The 22501-nt window shown below is 41.6% G+C and overlaps 1 protein-coding gene across 1 annotated transcript; it reads left to right on the forward strand.

Annotated features, from left to right (window-relative positions):
- Positions 1 to 10857: 10857 nt before the first annotated feature.
- On the forward strand, positions 10858 to 16658 carry SCG2 (secretogranin II). The gene is made up of 2 exons (XM_075861419.1): positions 10858 to 10964; positions 13052 to 16658. Exon 2 carries the CDS (start codon positions 13067 to 13069, stop codon positions 14903 to 14905), a length of 1839 nt encoding a protein of 612 aa, XP_075717534.1. The 5' UTR covers positions 10858 to 10964; positions 13052 to 13066; the 3' UTR covers positions 14906 to 16658.
- The last annotated feature ends 5843 nt before the right edge of the window (positions 16659 to 22501 follow it).

A 22501-nucleotide genomic window follows, 5' to 3' on the forward strand; every position in this document is an offset into this window, starting at 1 on the left:
TCCGTTCCGTCAAAAGTAGAGCATGTCCTACTTTAGTCAGTGATTCTGTGACCGTGGGGCCCATAGAAGTCAATGGGTCTGTCAAAAAAACAGACAGCACACGGAAGGCTTCTGTGTGCCGTCCGTTTTTGATGGATCCGTTGCCCTAGCAATGGCAGGGCGTGCCAAAGTTCACAGACTGGGACATGTGACAAGTTCAAATAAAGTTCAATACCTTCATTTTTTTTAACGGAAACACGGAAGCCAAACGGAAGCACAACGTCCGTTTAAAACGGAAACAGGCCTAAGGCAGTAGTAATAAAGTTAAAAAAAAAATACTAAGACAGAAAAAACAGGTTTATTGAAATAAAAAAAAACACACAACGCTCACTAACCATTTTATTGATAATAAAAAAAGCCATCAACGAAGTAGTCCTCGAATCCGATGTAGTCCAACGACTGAACCTTTAAAAAAAAACACAAACACAGAAAAAAAACATAGTAAGGGCCTGTTCACATCACAGCTGCCCTTCCTTCAGAGGTTTCTGTCAGGTAACCCCTCAACGGAAAGGCAAACTGAAACCTCAGCTTCCGTTTCCCTCACCATTGATTTCCATGGTGAAGGAAACATTGCTAAAGGTTTCCGTTTGTCACCGTTGTGACAGGGTTCCGTTGTTTTGACAGAATCAATAGCGCAGTCGACTGAGCTATTGATTGCATCAAGAACAACCCTGCAACTCATTTGTTGACAATATCTTCCACTTTTTCGGACACCAGTATTACCAGGTGGGTCTCATGACCTGATGCATGTTGTCCTTGCTGTCCTGAAGATTCAGCTGATTAATATGCTATGGGGCTCTTCAGTAAAAATGGTCTTCTTGATCGCTAAGCTTTCTCTTATTAATACAGTGTATGGGATCTGTTATCCTCCTACCTCACTTGTAGGTATCCTGCGATACTTGGAGGAGCACATAGAGGAGAAATATATTAGGTTAGTAATTGCCAAAATATTATATCAGGCCAGAAAGGTCATTGGAATGCTCAGGCTCCAGGCAGTTGATGCTTCTGTTGGAGAATTGCTTAGGTGACGTAATATGGTGATTAACTTGGAGAAAAGTGGAAATATGAAGACATTTGATATAGGCAGTAGCAGAGTATCATGTCCGATACATACGCAGTACGTTTATACCACCTTCATATCACCAGTCCATGTCTTTTATGCGAAAAGCTGCACATGAACACAATAGTTTAACTTCTTTCTAATTTGGTTGAATTTATTTTCCTCGTGTCTAATATTCCATTTATCACACATATCCCGTGTCACTGTACCTTGCGGTGATAATAATTGTCAGGATCCATAAATATCTTTTTTTACATCAAGCTATTTTGAGATTAGAGGAAGCATGACTACAAATGCTCTTCTCCCTCCCTCCCTTCGCTCTCATTCATAGCAGATGAGTCCTGTTCTCAGGAGAGAGATGAGTCAGATGCCCTTGCTCTTTCTGTCTCTAAATCTCTGCATACGTTCAGACTTTATATTCATTGTGATGACGTAAAACAGGGAGCTGTACAAATCAGAGGTCTGCAGAAGTTGCTGTCTTGGGAGGTGTTGATCTTTGCAGTTTAGTAGAAAGGTTGGCCATAGAGTTTAAAGGAAAGATAAGATTATAATGTGTCAAATTTTAGATCTGTCAAGCGGCCTCTAATTCATTTCTATAATTAATTGCAGGAAGTGTGTTCCTAATGATCAGCTTGTTTAGGCTGGATTCACACGGTGCGTATTAGTTGCAGCTTTTGTTGCAGACATTGATGCAGATATTTGAGCAAAAGACAGAAGTGGACCAAGTTTTTCCCTGTGAATCCAGCTATACAGCTTTATTTTCAGCTCCCCTATTGTCATACCAATGGCATCCTATATAATTTACATTTAGATTAAAGCTCTAATTGCCTCTGACATATCAACAGATTTTTTTTAATGTGATTTATTTGACAAATTATTTTCATGCCTTATATCATATCGAGATTTCCATATCCACTGCCATAAAAGTCAGATCAGTAGGGGTTTGACCATGGGGTATCTCCCAGTTGCTGACAACAAGGGCATTAATGGAGATGTGGCTGCACAAATGCTGTTAGGCCTTATTCACAGTGCACTTTTGGTGCAGTGTTTTATGCAGATTTAAAGGCCACAACCAGGAATGGATCGTAAAGGGAGGGGAAGTATATAGAAAATATCCTACTTTTACCCCTCACCCATGACAGCACCCCTGAAGAGGACTTCCCATTTCTTGGACAGGAAACCTGAGAAGATAATAGTTTAGGTTTCCTATCCTGTGGATGGAATAGCCTGTGGAACACTTTGAGTTCCTCTATTACCTTCAGGACATACTCTCAGAGCTGCTGATCCCCTTGGTAGAGGCTTACCTATTCCCTGGGTCTTTTCTGGTTGGTAGGACTCTTCCTAGAGCAGCATATTAGCTGGGTCAGTGCCCCCTCCTCATCCCGTGCATCGCTTCTCTCCGGTCACAGGGTTTTGGAGATGGTAGGTCCGGCTGTGTCAGAATCCCCTCTAGAGAGAATTGTTTCCCTTGCGCCTTGTTCTGCCACCGTTCCCCATGTTGGGCGGCCGGAATGTTTGGCGCTGCGAGCTGAGGACCGGACAGCGAAAGTGGTATACTTCCTGTTCATGCTCGACGTCACTTCCAGTGATGCGGTAGGTCCAGGAACGTCTAACCCAGTTACTCTTGCGGGGAGGAGATGCTAACAAAGCGCCAATGCCAGTGACCTGTTCCAGCCAGTCCTCAACCTATTAAGGCTGGAATTCACCATGGCTCCTTCTACTGATCCAGCAGTAGAAGCAGCAGGGCACATGGATCGTTCGGATGCCACCAGATCCTCCAGTCCAGTACATTCTAATGAGGGCATTTTTTCCTTTTCTAAATAGTAGGAGAAAATATTTATATTTGTAAATACATTATTGTGTGTATTTCAGGACACTAGAGAGGGGCCTAGGAAAGCGGTGGCTAAGTCTCTCAGGGTATGTGCACACGATAGTAGGCATTTACGTGTGAAAAGACAGACTGTTTTCAAGAGAAAACAGCTGCCTCGTTTCACACGTAAATGCTCCTCCTCGTATTATGCGAGGCGTCTGTAACGCTCGTAAATCTTGAGCTGCTCTTCATTGAGTTCAATGAAGAACGGCTCAAATTACGTTGCAAAGAAGTGCCCTGCACTTCTTTGCCGAAGGAGTCAATTTACGCGTCGTCGGTTGACAGCTGTCAAACGACGACGCTTAAATTACAGGTCGTCTGCACAGTACGTCGGCAAACCCATTCAAATGAATGGGCAGATGTTTGCCGACGTATTGTAGCCCTATTTTCAGACGTAAAAACGAGGCATAATACGCCTCGTTTACGTCTGAAAATAGGTCGTGTGAACCCAGACTCAAACTAGAGAGAGTCCTAGGAAAGCGGTGGCTAAGTCTCTTAAACTAAAGAGGGGCCTACGAAAGCGGTGGCTAAGTCTCTTAATAGAGAATGTGTGGTGTGTAAAAAGAAGCTGGCTACATCATACACTAAAGCCTTATGTCAGCTTTATGTACTTAAATACCGTCATTGTGAAACAGTCATCCAATCTAGCCTCTAGCATTAAAAGGATTGTTCAGACTGGTCAAGAGTTCCCTTAAACATCTAAAAAAGAGGGATTTTTCAAGTAGCTCCTCTGGCCGTAACAGGCAGGTCGGACTAAATATCTTTCTCTATTACAAAAACGTCTCTCATCGATTGTGAACTTTCTTTTTCCAAATTGTGTAATGGCCTCAATCGACTTGAAAGATGCCTATTACCTACTGTTCCAATATTCCAACCCCACTAGAGATTTCTAAGGGTAGTGTTGATATTAAACAATGTTTTTCAATTTTTTGACAAATCTGGGATGGAATATAAGGGTATGTTCACACGGCCTATTTACGGCCTCTAATTACGTCCGAAAATGCGCCTCAATAGTGTTGGCAAACATTTGCCCATTGAAAGCAATGGGCTGACGTTTGTCTGTTCACACGAGGCGTATATTTATGCGTCGCTGTCAAAAGACGGCGCGTAAATAGACGCCCGCGCCAAAGAAGTGTCCTGTCACTTCTTGGGACGTAATTGGAGCCGTTATTCATTGACTCCAATGAAAAGCAGCGCCAATTACGTCCGTAATGGACGCGGCGTTCAAGCGCCTGCACATGCCGTTACGGCTGAAATGACGGGGCTGTTTTCTCCTGAAAACAGCCCCGTCATTTCGGCCGTAACGGACGTGCACGTGTGAACATACCCTCAATCTTAAAAAGTCCTGCCTCATCACGTCAAGAAGATGTGTCTTTCTGGGAAGCCTTCTCGATTCCACTAATCAAATGTCCTTTTTCCTACAGGAGAAGTTTCAACTAGTAACGGAGTGTCAGAGCTATATCTTTCCCATTTGACATCTTTCTAACATACTATTTTGGCTCTGGGGCTCCTAACAGCCTATATCCCAGCAATAAAATGGGCTTAGATTAGGTCTCAACTCCTTCAATTAGACATCCTTTAGGAAGTGGAACAAGGGTAAACTTACTCTTAATTGCCACTTTTACCTTTCTTCAATGCCTGTCTGTCCCTGGTGTGGTGGCTTTAGAGATACAGCATATATAGTGAAGGGGGTTTGCTGGATAACATCTCCTGTAGTAAATATAACAACGGATTCAAGCCACTGGGGTTGAAGAGCGCACTTCAACTCCTCCTTCCTCCAAGGAAACTGGGGTTCTCAGATAAATTCTCCTCGAATTCCCAAGAGCTTTATGCAGTTCTTCAGGCTTTTCAGATGGCTCTTCCAACAATATCGGGCCACAACATGAAAATTCATTCAGACAGAACCATGGCCATCTCTTAAATAAACAAGCAAGGCGGCACCAGGTCAAATTTGCTTAAAGGGTTTATGTGGGGACCGAAAAGTATTAGCAGTGTATCCACTTAAGTATGTGAGTACACTCGCTAATATACATTCCGCTCCCCCGTCGCACTGATTATGAGATTTAAATAGATATTTATAGCGCTGGTGGGGGACCGGAAGTCTAGTTGCACAGTCTTCCTTCATGACGACACGAATCTTCGTCATGTGACCAGCCCACAATCAATAGACCAACCTTGTATCCTCCCAGACAGACCAGATCTCCTCATGTACACAACCCACATCTAACAGCTTGAAGACTAAGGCTATGTTCACACGGAGTATTTTGCAGGAGGAATATCTGCCTCAAAATTCCGTTTGGAAGTTTGAGGCAAATTTTCCTCTCCCTGCACGCCGATTTTCGCGGCGATTTTCGTGCCGTTTTTCGCCCGCGGCCATTGAGCGGCGCGGGCATGAAACACAGCGAAATACGCTTTCTCTGCCTCCCATTGAAGTCAATGGGAGGTCAGAGGCGTAAACGCCCGAAGATAGGGCATGTCGCTTCTTTTTCCCAGAAGGCAGTTTTACTGCTCGCGGGAAAAAGACGCCGACGCCTCCCATTGAAATCAATGGGAGGCATTTTAGGGCCGTTTTTGCCGAGTTTTGCGACGCGGTTTCCGCGTCAAAAAACTCGGCAAAATACTCAGTGTGAACATAGCCTAAAGGAGGTTTTACACTGGGCAATTATCGGGCAGATGAGCGCTCATAGAACGCACGTTGCCGATAATTGCCCTGTGTAAACAGGGCAGCGATCAGCAGATAAACAAGCAAACACTCCATCATCTGCTGGTCGTATCGTTTTAAAAAAGTAAAATATTATCGTTGTCGGCATCACATCTCCCTGTGTAAACGAGGAGACGTGCTGCCAACATAATAATAATGTATGGGGACGAGCGATCAGAGTAACGACCGCTTGTCCCCATCCATAGCCAATAATCGGCTGGTGTAAAAGACCTTAAGGGTCAGTTCACATAGAGTTTTTTTGCAGGCAGAAAATTCTGCATGGAAAAATCAGCTCCGGTTTTTTTTCAAATGGTTTTGTACAGCATGCCAAAACCGCGTAAAATTTTTTAGTTTTTTTCCGTCTCCCATTGATTTCAATGGGGTTTTTGCAGGCGGAAAAAATCTGCCTCAAAATTCCTTCAGAGACGAAACGCCTGAAAAAAGGACATGATGCTTTTTTTTCCCCACACAAGTTTTTTTCTACTCGCAGGAAAAAAACACCTCCGCCTCTGAAATCAATGGGATGTGATTTTGGAATTTTTTTGGTGCGGTTTTCAACCTGGCTTCTGCGTCAAAAACAGCGCCAAAAAACTTAGTGTAAACTCCCCCGAAAGGTCATGTCGTTTTTTTTTATTATCGCGAGCGGACAAAAACTGCTCGGGAAGAAAAATGCCTTTGACTCCCATTGAAATCAATTGGAGGAGATTTGGGATGTTTTTTTTGGCGCTGATTCCGATGCAGTTTCCGTGTTCAAAAATCAGCGCCAAAAAACTCTGTGTGAACAGGGCCTAAAAGGGCAATCCTAAAAAAGAGAGGCCTGCGACTGCACTATTGATTCCGTCAAAACAACGGAACCATGTCATAACAGTGACAATTCTAAACCTTTAGCAACCTTTCAGTCACCATTGAAATCAATGGTGAGGGAAACGGAAGCTGAGGTTTCAGTTTGCCTTTCCGTTGAGGGGTTACCTGACGGAAACCTGCGACGGAACCCCTCAATGCAAAGGCAGTGGTGATGTGAACAGGCCCTTACTAATTGTTTTTGTGTTTCTGTTTTTTTTTTTTTAAGTTTTGGTCGTTGATCTACATCAGATTCGAGGACTACTTCGATGATGTTTTTTTAAAAAATAATACTAAAGTGGTTAATAAGGGTTTTGTGGTGTTTTTTTAATTTAAATAAACCTATTTTTTCTATGTCTTTGTATTTTTTTAAACTTTATTACTACCGCCTTAGTAATGGCCACTGACTGATTGACAGCGCCCATTACTACGGCGGGGCTTCGTGTTAGCTGGTGAAAAGTCTAACACTAACCCCCATTATTACCCTGGCACCCACCACCACCAGGGGTACCGAGAAGAGTCGGGCATGATACTGTACCCAACCATCTGCAGTGATGGTCATGTACTGGGGCAGCCGCAGGCTGGTGTTATTAGGCTGGGAAAGGCCAAACACAGTTGCCCTATCCACCCTGGTAATGCTAGGCTGTGGCTGCTGTGTTGTATCTTGCTGGTTATGAAAAATTTTGTAAAATAAATAACTAAATAATTGGAAAGAACGGTGTGGGGTTCCCCCAATTTTATACAACATAGCAGCAGCAAGCTAGCATTACCAGGGGGGGAAAGGCCACTGTTTTGGGGCTTTTCCAGCCTAGTAATACCAGCCTGCGGCCGCGACACTGCCGCTCCATCACTACAGATGGCCGGGTACTGGATTGTACCCGGCTCTTCCCAGGGCCCCTGGTGGCGGTGGGTACCGGGGTAATAATGGGGGTTAGTGTTAGCCTCTTTATGTCTAACATTGAGCCCAGCCTTACTAAGGGACGTGGTCAACCAGCCAGCGGCCATTACTAAGGTGGTAGTAATAAAGTTTCGAATTTTTTTTTTAATTGAAATAAAAATCCCACACACAACCCTCATGAGAATAAAAAAAAAAACACTGTTATCGAATTAGTCCTCGAATCCAAAGTAGTCCAACAAACAAACTTGTAAAAAAACACAAACACAGAAAAATTTGTAACACATAAAAAAGCAAAACAATTCTTATACTTATCTCTCCTGGGTCCTGCACTGGAGCCACAATGTCAGCAAGCTGGACCCTATATCTAAGCCTATCATATGTGATACTGTCTGCTGAGCCAATGTATCTAATCCAATCATATGTGATAACGTCTGCTAAGCCACTGTATCTAATCTTATCCATAGCTATAGGGTTGTAGTGCTATAGCTAAGCTGTCTCCTATATACACACAAATATACATACACATGTTTTGTTTTTTTTGGCGTGGGATATATATAATATTGGGACTATTTCTCCTGACGTTTCAAGACCTTAGCGACGCCCCTGGCTGCTGGTGCTGCATTGTTGGGTCTCCTAGCAGACCCAGTGATGCAGCTGAACGCTGCCGGCTGTCGGCCATGAGAAGTTTGGGGGGGCCCAAGAAGAACCTTTGCATCAGGGCCCATGAGCCTCTAGCTATGCCCCTGCACATGGCTGTATTATGGCTCTGTTTAATACTGTACTTCTATATGTCTCCGATTTCATAAACATCATGGCATGCTCCACCAGATGCTGTTTGTATGGAGGTATTCTCCGCTAGAAGCATTGCTTCTAGGGGAGAACATCTTCTCTATACATTTGGCACCTGACAGGGCCTGTTTGGCTCCATACAAAAGGTGTCATACAGGTTCCCTGCAATGCCATGTAGGCTCTGCCATGTGTATAAGCCCTTAGACTGTTCACATCTGTGTTGTGGCTTTCATTGATAAGGGAAGCCACAACGTTGTGACGGATCTTTCAACGATGGACACCAGTGGCACCTGACATCTCCTTTGACGTCGGGTTCACTTTAAGGGGAAAACTAGCACTGCATTCTCTAACGGAACCTCTGAGGCAGATGTGAACAGAGCAGACTATCGCGATCCATTTCTTTAGTATGAGGCCTCATGCACACGAACGTATTTTTTTCCTTCCGTAAATACTGGCGTAAATACGGGACCTTGGTCACACGTATTCGACCCATATTGCACCAGTATTTAAGGACCCGTGCCCGTAAATACGGGTACGGTGTCACTAGTGTTCCACCCGTATTTACGAGCACGTTTTCGCTGCAAAATTTCACTGCATTAATTGGCAGCCCCTTCTCTCTATCAGTGCAAGATAAAGAGAAGGGGCAGCCATTTCCGCAGTAAAAGTAAAAGAAATTCATACTTACCCAGCCGTTGTCTTGATGACGCGTCCCTCTTTCGACATCCAGCCCGACCTCCCTGGATGACGTGGCAGTCCATGTGACCGCTGCAGCCTGTGTTTGGCCTGTGATTGGCTGCAACGGTCACATGGGCTGAAACGTCATCCCAGGAGGCCGGACTGGAGGAAGAAGGAGGGAGTTCTGGGTAAGTATGAACGTCTTTTATTTTTTTTACACGTTGATCTATATTGTGATCGGTAGCACTGTCCAGGGTGCTGAAAGAGTTACTGTCGATCAGTTAACTCTTTCAGCACCCTGGACAGTGACTATCCTTTGACGTCGCCTAGCAACGCTCCCGTAATTACGGGTGCACACACGTAGTCATCCGTAATTACGGGAGCCCCATAGACTTCTATGGGCCTGCCCGTGCCGTAATTACGGCCTAAAATAGGACATGTAAGCATACGGGGAGGTACCCGTGGGCAATAGAAGTCTATGGGCCCGTAATTACGGGCCGTAATTACGGCCCGTGATTACGGGCGTTTTTACGTTCGTGTGCATGGGGCCTAAGATAGTGTTCCTCTGTAAACTTGTAGACGTCTCCGCTGCCACCACTAGGGGGCCCCTCTATGTGCAACTCCTATAAAGGACAGTAGAAAGTGTTCATAGCTGTATACATATTAGACCCCTAGTGATCTGGGGAATAGGGGTATGAGGTTACTACAGAATCTGAGGACTATAGACCTATCCAGCATATATAAAAATAATCCATTTAAGCCACTCTTTTCTTAAAAATGATTACAGTGGGTATATTTTACCTTCTCCATTCATTCCTAATGATAAATTCATAACTTGTGGTTTCTTGTGACCAGAGAGCAGTGGGCGCTCACCTGAGAGTAACACAGGTAGATCTAAGGTAACATGTCTGACAGTGGACTGAAGATAAACCTGTTTCCAACGTATAGCAAAACCATTTTGAAATCTGAAATATATATATTGTTTCTTATAATCGCCCTAAAATGAGTAAAGCAACTTATTTGCAGTTACTCAACTGTTTATGTTAATCTGTAAAGCGCTGTTAGAAGTTGAATGACACTTAGATATAGCATTATATCTATGACATTCTCTTACTGAATGACCAGCTCCTAGAGGAATACACAGCTCATGTTTGCACACATTTACCTGAATTTGCTGAAAGCTTTTTGTGGCTGTGTCATGTTGGAATTAATCTCCTAGAATAAGACATGAACACAGATTACGTAACACGTGGATCTTCCATATGGTGATGGTGAATAAAGGGGGGGGGGGGCTCTGGGAGTACATACGGTAGATACCGCTTGTACTTCTTTACTTCAGATTCATGAACACCTTTAATGCCTCATTACAACATCTAATAAGTGACTGGTTATCCAAGTCTGTTTCATGTCTCCTTTCCATGTACATCTCATGTAACTTGTACTATCTTTAGCAGCGTTACCGCGTCCAATGCCGCCTTTTCTAATTTTACAACCCACATAAAGTGACTGAACACAATATTAAAAGATAAAGTAGTTGGCACTGAGATTTTTATATCATTCAGTTAATTGTCATAAGCAACAGGTCCTTCATGATACCATCCAGTGGCCTCCATTGACTACTACACCTGCAGGAAACGCTATGAAGGCTCTTGATGCTGGACCCGTGCATAAAAAAAGAGACTGTGGCTATCATCGGGGGGGGGGGGGGGGGTTAATAAGACCATTGTGACTGTACCATGCATCTATTGAAGATAATAATAGCATTTATTGTGCAATGATGTGGATGTAATACATATCTCTAATATAAACTAGTTTATATAGGCTAGACTAAGGATAGAGACAGCTATATGTGTTATCAGTTCACTATATATATTCTTTTCTATGCTTTAGATCATGTAAATTCTATGGCAGGCACAGGGTAAGGAAAGAGTTAACTCTGCTTGCTTCTCACTCCCCTGTTCACACAGTGACGTCATGCGGATCACGTGAGGCGCCTTATTAAGCACTGGGAGCTGTTCTGGTGCTGAAACAAATATCTCCATCCTGAGAGGGAGCGATGATCAGAGAGCAGACCTCTGCCTGAAGCTCGCAGGTAGGCTGCTGCTGGGGTGCCAGTCAGGGTTGTGTCAGTGTGAACTGGGCTCAAAGCCCAAGGGGTTCAGGAAACTTGATGCAGCTTCTTTTATAAATGCTCCAGTACTTTACCCCTGTGTCTGTGGGTATTCTGGCATGGTTGCTATATACACCCTTTGTATATCTGAATTTAGGCACTAAGTTCTAGCTGTGTATGGTAAGTGGGGGGAGGTGATCAGGGCATTGCCTGTTGCTATGCTGTACAAGTTACCAAGCAGAAGATGTAGACAATGGCCATATGTTAGTGTGGTAGACTGGGCAATGTTACCCTATGGATGTGGTTCATCACTAAAGGGAATGACGCTGAGGTTACACATTGCAGGAAATATAGTAATAACTACTGGAAAGCTACAGAGAAACTGTTCGTCTGATAAAGTTCTAAAGTCCAGATTATGAGTAAATTATATTATGTACAATCTTCTTTTCATTGGGAGCATTTTGCATTGATGTCTGTAATATACGGATGCAGATCTGTGAATATCTATGTGGGATTGCACAAGTAACTAGATAAACATGTAGCTGCCTTAACTGAGTCTTATGACCATGTAACTGTTTCTGCACTGGGGCAGAATGTGATGATGTTTGAGATGATGTGATGGACTATGTCAGCAGTAAAAGTAGACAAATAGAACTGGTATGTGTGTGCATTATTTTAAAGAACAGATGACAGGATATACTATATTATACCAGATATACCAGGCAAACACCATTATTCATAATGCACTAATGGCTGTTTATGTAGTCGTACTTTATGGGTGCCCATGTTCATTATACGCAGATTGGTATTTATTGGTCCATGGCATCTGAATCATCCAATATACTACTGTGTGTGTGTGTGTGTGTGTGTGTGTGTGTGTGTGTGTGTTACATTGTATTATAGACCTTAGACAATAAGCAGGTTTTGACAATACACATGAAAGCAAATTTGACTATATGGAGGCAAGATGTTCATTGCAATAAAGAGAAAAGAAGAAACTCAAAGAACTCTGAATGGCATTTGTAGATCTACCACAGCTCTAATGCCATGGGGTACCCAAACCTAGTTAAGTATATTTAATATTTCTAGTACGTCACAAAGGTTAAGGGTTCGATTTTTAAATTTTTAATTCTCAATTTATATAACTACAAAAAATAACACTTCATGTTTATATAGCCCACCCACCCCGAAAGGAGAGGAGTACTGAAGAGGAGGAGAAATAAAACCAAAACATTAACCCATTATGGTCTTGTATTCGACCGTAGTTAGAGATTGTTACCATGGATTCCACCCAGCCAAAAAATAACCCTGCTGATTTTTCTTATTGTATATCCACCTCTCTCTAAACTACATAAGATTAAGACATTTTTTCCAGATTGCATATGAGAGAATATTATTTGACAACAAAAGTCGTAGAATCAAAATTTTTGCCACGAAGGGGGCATTAGTAATAGATTTATTTTTATACACAGAGGTACTCAATTCATAACTATCACGAGAAGGGTCAGATTTTAACTGTAAAGACAAGCTTTGGTCTGATTAGACATAAAACTAGGGAAAATGTGGAGTAACTTATGTGTCTCACTATCTAGGATACATTATTGTTTCTCTCTTGTTGTTGAATGTGGTATTGATATAAATGATTTTAGAGCTTGTGGCGGGTACTCGCTTTTATTAGTAAATCAAGATTGAAAATCCTTAGTGGAAAGAAGCCAAGACTGCACTTGTCTGTGCATTACATTTATTTGTGTGGCTTTAAACCTTCACACATAAACCTAAAGCCAAGGTAAAAGCTATAAATACAAACACATTAACCATGTTGCTATAAGTAGATTGAGATTCTACAGTCAGAGGTCAGTCACTGAGAGATTCATTAAATGTGTAGATGTTTGGAGTACGGCACTATGAATCACGTATTGGTCCATTTGTTATTTGTGTTTTGCAATTTTAATGGTATGAAAGTGCACCTAATGACATGTTAGAGTTAGGGAAATGATGTATTTGATATTATTTAATAAATGCGATATAATTCATTCCTTGCTGCAAATTCATCTCAATTTATTTTGCAGGAAATATTGATAAACATGGCATCTCCAAGGAACTTCTATCTTGCAAGATGCTTATCCATGTGCTTTTTAATCATCCTAATGTCCTTTGCTGATGCTGTACCATTTCAGTACTACCAAGTGCCACAACAGGAGCAAGAGTACAAAATGAAGAGTTTACAAAGGCTGCCAAGCCCAGATATGTTGAAGGCACTGGAGTATATTGAGAACCTCAGGAAGCAAGGAAGCAGAACTGAAAGCCTCCCTGACTATACCTCCTACCAAGGGGCACCATTCCTCTTTGAGCAGAAGGATGCACAACCCCTTTCACCAGACAGTGCCAAACCTCTCCTCAATGATGATGAGTCGGAGTGGATGAAAGCAATGTTGGAAGCCTTGATGCAAGCAGAAAACGAGGCAAAGGTGACACCACAAGACAAAAGCAAACCATACAGCAACTTAATGGACAAAAACTTACCACCTGAACTGATTGAAGATTATGATTCAAACAAGTGGTCTGAGAGAAGACCAAAAACTAGAAAATTTTCTCCAAGATTATATGATGAGTACTCTCGGGACAACCCACTAAAAAGGACCAATGAAAATGTTGAAGGTCAGTATACTCCACAAAGTCTAGCTACATTACAGTCTGTCTTCCAGGAACTGGGGAAACTCAAAGGCCAGGCCAACCATAAAAGAGATAGATTAGAAGATGACCAGAAGCTTTACAAGGATGATGATGATGACATGTATAAAGCCAACAACATTGCTTATGAAGATGTAGCAGGAGGTGAGGACTGGAACCCCATTGAAGAGAAAGTTGAGAGCCAAACACAAGAAGAGTTGAAGGAGAGTAAGGAGGAAGTAGAGAAGACAGATGAGATGGAAGAAGAGATGAAACGTTCTGGATTGTTGGGTTTACAGGATGAGGATCCTGAGAAAGAAAATAAAGAACAAGAATCTGAAAACCTGTCAAAACTGATGAACTCCTATTTAAAGATGTGGCTGAACAGACTGGAAAAGGGTAAACAGAGTACAGATAAGCGATCACTAAAATTTTCAGGAAAGAATCTTGATCCTGAATCTATTTATCAGCTGATTGATCTATCTAGAAACTTGCAAATTCCTCCTGAGGATCTTATTGACATGCTGCAAGATGAAGATAGCCGGAAATTTGCCGGGAGGTTGGAATCTGAAAAAGAGGTTGAAGTACCTGAAGATCTGGATGAGGTTTCTGAAACTATGACTGATAAAACGGATGTGTATAAAAGTAAGCAGGGATTTATAAAGCAACCCGCAACTGCTATGTTGCCTAATGGCCCTGAAGATTTAACAGTAGAAGATATGATGAACCTCATGGGAGCTGATAAGTTGCCAAATCAAAAATATCCTTTCCTGAATCGATTCAACCAAAACAATGGTTCACCAAGGCCCTACTCCATGTTTAGCAAACCAAAAGGACATAAATTTGCCTGGCCAAATGACTTAGAAAAAAGGCAAATAGAATATGAGCCCAGGTCAGACAAGGAGGAAGACTTGGCTGACTATGTAGTTAAGATGCTAGCCAAAAATCCAGAGCTTGTGGGCAACAGTCAGAATAAAAAAATGCATGCCCTTTACTCACCAGGTGACATTCAGGATCTTGAAAAGCAGTATGAAAAGGCTTTAAGGGGATATCTGAACATGCGAGGGTACCAGGATTTAGAGACTGCAGCTAATGGCAATCGAAGGCTACCCATACCAAGGGAAACTGATGACAACCAAAATAAGCAGTATATAGATGAGGACATGCTTATGAAGGTCTTGGAGTACATGAACCAGGAGAAAGCAGAAAAAGGGAGAGATCACAGTGTTAAAAGATCTATGGAGAATATGTAATTTGTTTGTGTTACCCAACAGCATCAGTATCTTTTTTATTTTCCGGCTTTGTGGTTTATGTGGACTGGGCTAAGGTTTCTCTTCCAGTAATGGGAATGGTTTTCTGATGACCCAGTGTCAGGATTAACATACATTATTGCATTATAGTCATCATTGAAAGTATGACTGATTTGTATCCATTGGACACTAATGCGTTACTTATGGAATTGGATCTTACGTGAAATTGAGGGACCATTTAAAGTCTACATGTCCTGGACATTTCAGTTTACATTTTATTGAAGTCTCTATAAATCAAAATGTTCTTATCAATGAATCTGATTTTTTATACTTGATATATCATTTAAAACTGATATTATTATAGCTTCTTAGTCTATAACTATACTGTTATATGTAAAGTTCTGTGGGAATGCAGCATGTTTATATGGAGATGTTAAGTACTGCAGTATTCTACTGATAACAAACAGTATGAGAAGGTAGAAGACCTGGCGCAGTCTAGGTATCTCAGTGCCACTAAGTGGAGCCATGCATTTCCTCTATAGGGTTGTAAGAGATTTGAAAAATAGGGTCTTCTTTTTTTGCAGCAATAGTGCCACCATGGGCTGTGTCTGGTATTGCATCTCAGTTCCTTACAAAGTGAATGGGGCTGAGCCGCAATACCAGAGAGAACCCATGGACAAGAGTGGTGCTATTTCTGGAAAAACCAAACACACTTTTTTTTTCTAATCTCATAAACCCCTTTAAGGTAAAGCAGGGCCTAATGAAAGCAAATTAAAACACAAAGTGTCCGTTTTTGTCATACATGTATTAAATCCCAACAGAGGAAGAAATAACAGTTAAATTACCAATGCTGATATTTTCAGAAAAATGTATATGGAGAGAACACAGACTAATATGGTAGATGAACGCAATTTACCTTTATAGTAGATTTACTATGATGAGTGCTAGATAGACATAGAACTATTTTCGCAAGACTAGCCATGCTATGGTGGTACTGTCATAGGTCAAATTCGTACTTCAAAACTCATCTCCCACATGGATAGATCAGATCTTATTATAATGTATTTATTTTTATATTATTGGAAATGAAGAAAGAGGAAGCATAAAACCTTATGATAGATATTCTAAGCATCTGACCTACTGCGAAAAGGCCCTAATTAAATATAATAACTCAATTTCTCTTAATTAAAGTTGATAAAGGAAGTTTGTTTTTGGCTTTGTTTTTGGCTTTTATGACCAGCATGAGCTAAATATCACATAATGGGATAAAGAACAGTGTGCTTGATAATGGAGAAGTGGCATGTATACCAGACCAAGCTCTAACCAACCAATGAATGGCCCAATCTTGTGTTCAGGATTGTATTGTGTGGCATACACAAATACCTTTTGCTGTAGTGAACTGTTCAACGTGGATTCTCATCATCTGGGCTTTTATATATCATTCACCCTGCTTTGAGATTTACCATTGTCACTTCTTCCTAGGGCTGCTCTGTCGTACCCAAGTGTTTGTGGAATGTCCGCAACCTTAGCTGGTCAGTCACAGTAAAGCATCTGCTTCAAGAAATAATCGGGATACAACACATACTGTATGCTATAGACATAATTACTTTCACTACCAAAAGTCCTGACACTATACATTCAGGTTTCTTTCACAGGATTTATTTTTAATCACTGAATTATTTTGTTACTGTTTGTTGTGTATCGTGTGGTACTGTATAAAACAAAAAACAAAAATAAAGCATTCTGTATATTTGAAGCATTTATTTATTGCCAATCATCATGTTCAAAACACTAAGTGAAGTCATTGTCGAATCCTAACAACAGTTTACATACTCAAAATATGTTCAGCTTTATCAGAGATACAGATACAGATTAGGATGACAGATGTCTCACTGAGAGTGATAAGCAGTAAAGCATGCCATTCTTGAACCCATCCTGATCCTCCTCTGATGCTGTGTGTTGGTACACTCACTATTAAAGAGCAGCTATCAATGGGATAGACCACTTTATGCCCTTTTTCAGAACAACGGAGGCTCTAATAAACTACTAAGCACAATTGAGCTTTCTAATAGGCCACTACTCTCGCTGGACCCTCACAACTATTCAGCAGAAACAAGTTGAGTGACATTAGACACTTCCTTGCAGTCCTGGCTGGAGAAGTCCTTTTTATATGTGGTTGGGGGATGGTGGGTTAGGTTGTGCTTCTAGCCCCCTAATTAGCAAATTAGAGAGCCATTTAAGTTTGACATTTTCTCCCTTTGTTCAGTTTGGTTCGAATACCCTAATCTAAAGCAAATCTGTCCTAATGACAGGTGCCCTTTAAGGCTTTCCTCCCTTTTTTATATGTTGAAAAGTTGAATGGTGCCATCACCCAGAGGTTGTTCAACTAATTGCAACATGTCTTGGTGCACTGACAGTGCTTCTAATGGTCATAATTGCTTCTTACCTGAGGAAAGCCCTAACTTTTTTTGCTTTTTCCACTACCTAAAGGCCCTTTTAGACGGGCCAATGATCGGGCAAACGGGCGGAAGTTCATATGAAGCGTCGCTCCCGATCATTGCCCTGCTCATTCACGGACTGATCGTACCGTTTATGCAGCAGAAAATATTATCTTTGTTGGCAGTTGCTGCTGACATGATATAAAATTTATGGGAACGAGCAATCATAGTAACAATCGCTCGTACCCATACATTACTGATCATTGCTCCTTGTGAAAGTAACAAACGAGTACTAATCAACAAGCTCATTGTTACGGACAAAATTGGTCAGTGTAAAAGGACCCTAAAGGCCGCGAGCGCCGATCAGCGAGACATTGTTGATCGGTGCTCGCTTGCTTCTGTCACACGGAGCTATGGATGGGGACGAGCAGTCAATACTCTGATCGCTCGTCCCCATACATTACTATCATGTCAGCAGCGCGTCTCCTGTTTACACAGGGAGATGTGCTGCCGACAACGATAATATTGTACTTTTTTAAAACGATACGACCAGCAGATGATCGAGCGTTTAGGCCTCATGCACACTTCCGCCGGCCGTTGAATGCCGTTATTGACGGTCCCGTCACACACGGGCTGCACACGGATGGCTTCTGTGTGCAGCCCGTTGTTTTTACGGACCAAATTCAATGAGAAGGCCGAGACTGTTCCGTCAAAAATAGCCAGGAATAGGACCTGCCCTACTTTTGATGGAATGGCCGCATGGTTCCGTTAAAACAACGAAAGTGTGCATGGCCCCATTGAAATGAATGGGTTCAGGGTGCTATCCGTGACAAAAACATATAGCACCCTGAAGGAAAAAACTGAAGTCGTCATGGGGCCTTACTCATTCATCTGCTGATCACTGCCCTTTTTACACTGGGCAATGATCGTCAACGAACGTTATATGAATGCTTGTCTGCCCGAAAATCGTCCTGTGTAAAACCCACTTAACCTGCATACTTTGACTTCCACAAGATCAAAAAAAATCTACTGCTGCTATTTACTGCAGAAGAAATTGGTCCACCAATTACAAAGAAGAGCACTCACAGATAAAAAGGCGATGAATATCGATATTAGTAGGGTACACAGTTCAAATGTACCTAATTTTTGTTACTGTTTTATAGGAAGACCTAAACACATTCTTAGTACTTAGTACAACATTTCCAGGGAACTTTTATTTTTCTAGTATTGTCTTTCTTTTTTTTACTACTTTGGTTATGTAGTAGATAACGGAGAAGTATTCTCCTAAACTGGTGAAGAACAAGACTGTTCAACCCTCAATCCGCTGGATATTGTTCCTTATTAGTTAAAGGGGTTTTCCCATAATTAATTTTCATATCAAAAGTTCTGAAATAGCTGATTTAAAGTAATTTGGAGTGTTTCTGAGTAGAATCTGTCTCCTTCCCCCATTGGCAGTTGATTATATAGTCCATTTTTACACCACTGGAGAAGGAGTCTACTCAGTTATACTGCCATGCTACTGCAGAGGCGCTGCTCCTTCCCTGACAAGCAGGGCAGAAAGCTATTTCTATTGGCTGCTCTGCAGTGAACAAAGGATTAATATTCAGAGAACTGGCTATGGGGGGAGTGACTAAGCATGTGTGTCCACTAGCACTCAGCTCATTAAGTAAATGTGCACATTGCTAAACACTTTAAACACCAGGTGACGTTGTAAAGGATCTGCCAGGCACAGCTTCGGGATTAACTCCCAGAACTAATCAGTCAGCACCTGAGAATACATCCCTGAGACTGACTCCTGCTTCCACCATTCAGGCTGGCAGGCTTAGGAGTGGGAGAGCCTATCGTAACCTGGCCAGACTCAGCTAGCTCCCGCCCTCGGTCTATTTAAGCCTGCCCTTCCTGTCCCTCAGTGCTTGTGATTCTTTCCTTGTGGTTTCCTGGCCCAGCTACAGCTCCTGCTATTTTTGATCCTGCTCCATACAGACCCTGGCTTACCGACTACTCTTCTGCTTTTCGTTTTGTACCTCGCACACTCCTGGCTTGACTCGGCTCGTTCACCACTCTGGTTGCTCACGGTGTTGCCGTGGGCAACTGCCCCTTTTCCTTTCTCGTGTTCCTTTGCATGTTTGTCGTGTTTGTCGTGCACTTACTGAGCGCAGGGACCGCCGCCCAGATGTACCCCGTCGCCTAGGGCGGGTTGTTGCAAGTAGGCAGGGACAGAGTGGCGGGTAGATTAGGGCTCACTTGTCCGTCTCCCTACCCCCTGCCATTACAGATGTCATACCCTTTACTAGAATTTTTTTTTTAACAGCATGTAAATGGCATATATTGTTAGTCTTAATAATCTGTACAATGAATATGATATTTAACCATGGGACACTTAATTTAATTGGTACAGGTAAGGTATAAGCTATTCAACTGGTAGTCTCCATTGAAACCTATGAGTAAAATGCTAACAATATATTCGCGCTATAGGGAAAAAGGGAACAAAGCGCACATAGTGCATGAGCCTGAAAAATATGAGAACAATAGGATAAAGGTGGTCAATTATGCTGACCTGATGTTGTTATGCTAGGAGCATAACATCCCATGATGCGTGTCCAAGTTATACTTAGGTTGAGACAGTTGCAGCCCAAATTCCGGTTCGAAGATTGATAAAAATCCACTATGTAGATCCAGGAGATAGGGGGATAAAAAATGGAATATCCGAGGGCGCAGCTGTACTGAAAATTGCTTTTATTTGTACAACAACAACGTGTTTCAAGGCCGTACCGGCCTCTTCGTCAGGTTGTACCTAACCTGACGAAGAGGCCGGTACGGCCTTGAAACACGTTGTTGTTGTTGTACAAATAAAAGCAATTTTCAGTACAACAATATATTCGAACATGCGCAATGAATACTAGACAGAACTATATCTGCTGACACTCATTTATATTAGTTCTATTTTTGTTCTACAGTTCAGTGGACCTTTTATCAATTGTACACATAGCTTAATTCATTTTTATTGCAGTCATTCACATGCAATGTAGTAGAGAGTAAGGTGCCTGCTTATGTTTTTCATTTTTGGTGGTAGAGGGCATTACCTACAAGGATCCTGTGCAGCTGAACATGAATTATGTCTCACACTATATAAAATAGGATGTGGAAAAAGGGCTGGCATAGCAGTGGGGTTCACTGGCCTAGTGACACCCACCATTACTACCTCCTTTATATCAGGGTCTCTAGGGTTATGCCTAGCTTCCATACCTTTTTCCTTGTACTAACACTAACTATCTTGTTTGCCCCTAAGTGTATGTGTGCACGTTAAAATTCACGACACAATAGTATGTTAAAAGCAATATTTATTGATACAAATCACACTTAGATACATAAGACAAAATGCACAGAACACAGTAAATATATTCACAGTATAGTATCAGCATACCCCAATACACATAACAAGTTAATATGTATTGAGTATAGTCCCACTATATGTGGCACCGTATAAGAAATCAACAGTACTATACTACATCATCACCCACTTATCTAAACATAATTCACGGTATAGTATCAGCACACCTCAATACATATAATAACTTAATATGTACTAAGTACACTAATACTACACATGCCACAGTACCAGTACAATATATTACAATACTATACTAACAAGCACCCACTTAACTAACATACATACAAGTTACAGTACACTCATGTTTCTGTGACCCACCCCCACCTGGCTCTAACTATCCTTGTAACTACACAATAAGGGGCTGTAGGGAAAGAGAAAGGACAAAGGATGTTGTAGCTGAAAGGGTTGCTGTGCAGGGCCTGTAGAGTGGGTTCAGCAGGCCTGCTTTGGTGGAATCCAACTTCTATTCAGATAGGGCCTGATGGGGAAAAGGATAGGATAATTACCAGGGGAAATTCTTATTGTATAGGGGGTGAGAAAGCATATGGAGAGGGGGAGGATACTTAGCGGTGCACAGAGTCCTTCCTTGGTTAGTGAGACAGGAACAAGGGAGAGTTGGCCTGTTGTAGTGCAGAAAGCAAAAGCGGGAAGTGTAGGATTGTGGCCCTACTTATACCCTGTCTGTGCACTTCTGTATGACATCACATACTAAAGTGCACTGTTTGTATAATAGATACATATACACATCTCATAATAAAAGTGAATATATCTCTTAAAAGTGGTACATAGTGAATTAATAAGCAATTAGGGCTAAATCGAGCAGGACAGAGGCCAATCAAATTCAATACATAAATATAATTACTATAAAAAGAGAAATGTGTACAATACCAGTCCCACATGCATCCTGGGTTAAGCGTCCGCGCGTCTCTACTGCACATGTTCAAAAATGGTGCCCAAACCGGAAGTTCGGTCAAATGGAACGCAGATGTCAAAGAAAGGCTGTTGCGCATGCACACACACGGAACTTGCATTCCAGCAGTTGTGCGCATGTGCGGACTACGGAACTGATGTAAGTATAATATTTTAAATAGACAAAGAGATTTTTTAGAAAAAAATGGGAATGAGACTCAGATGGACCACGTCCACTAATGCATCATATAGATCCAATAGGAGGACATGGAATATATGAGCTAGCACATAGATGACCTTAGCCATAATTTAAACCACATGAATGCCTAATAATCTCATCGATTCAATCAGTGATACAGATAAATTCACTAGCAAATCTAAATTTAAATGCAAAGGGACTTACACATTAGCTTGCTGTACTCTCATCACCACTTGTGATGTCATGATACACCCATACTCATACCCTCAAAAAGCAGACGAACTGTGAGTACTATCAGTAGGCATAATAGATTTTGATAGGAAAAAAGGAAGAATTTACATTCAGTATGCATGTGGGGAATGATTTAGATGAAAACGAAAATTCTGTTGTGCAATTCATAACCATTTTATATCATATTTCCGTATTATAGAACAAAGTTAAAGAATCAATAAATATCCATTATTAAAATAAATCTTCACAACCTAGAAAAGATGGGCCTCTGCTACCCTCCAACAGCCATCAAAATTGCTTCACAGAAAAAATGTGTATCTAAAAGAATACAAAAAAGACAAGGTTAATATACAGTATTCAAAAGCAAAAAAATAAAGTAATAGATAATAAAAAGTGTATAAAGACCAAGGTCCAAATCAGACTCAAAGTCA

This window comes from Rhinoderma darwinii, chromosome 4 (genome assembly GCF_050947455.1).
Source record: "Rhinoderma darwinii isolate aRhiDar2 chromosome 4, aRhiDar2.hap1, whole genome shotgun sequence".
NCBI classification, from domain to species: Eukaryota; Metazoa; Chordata; class Amphibia; order Anura; family Rhinodermatidae; genus Rhinoderma; species Rhinoderma darwinii.

Coding starts and splice junctions, on each gene's coding strand:
- SCG2 (XM_075861419.1), top strand. CDS start 13,067: ATGGCATCTCCAAGGAACTTCTATCTTGCAAGATGCTTATCCATGTGC.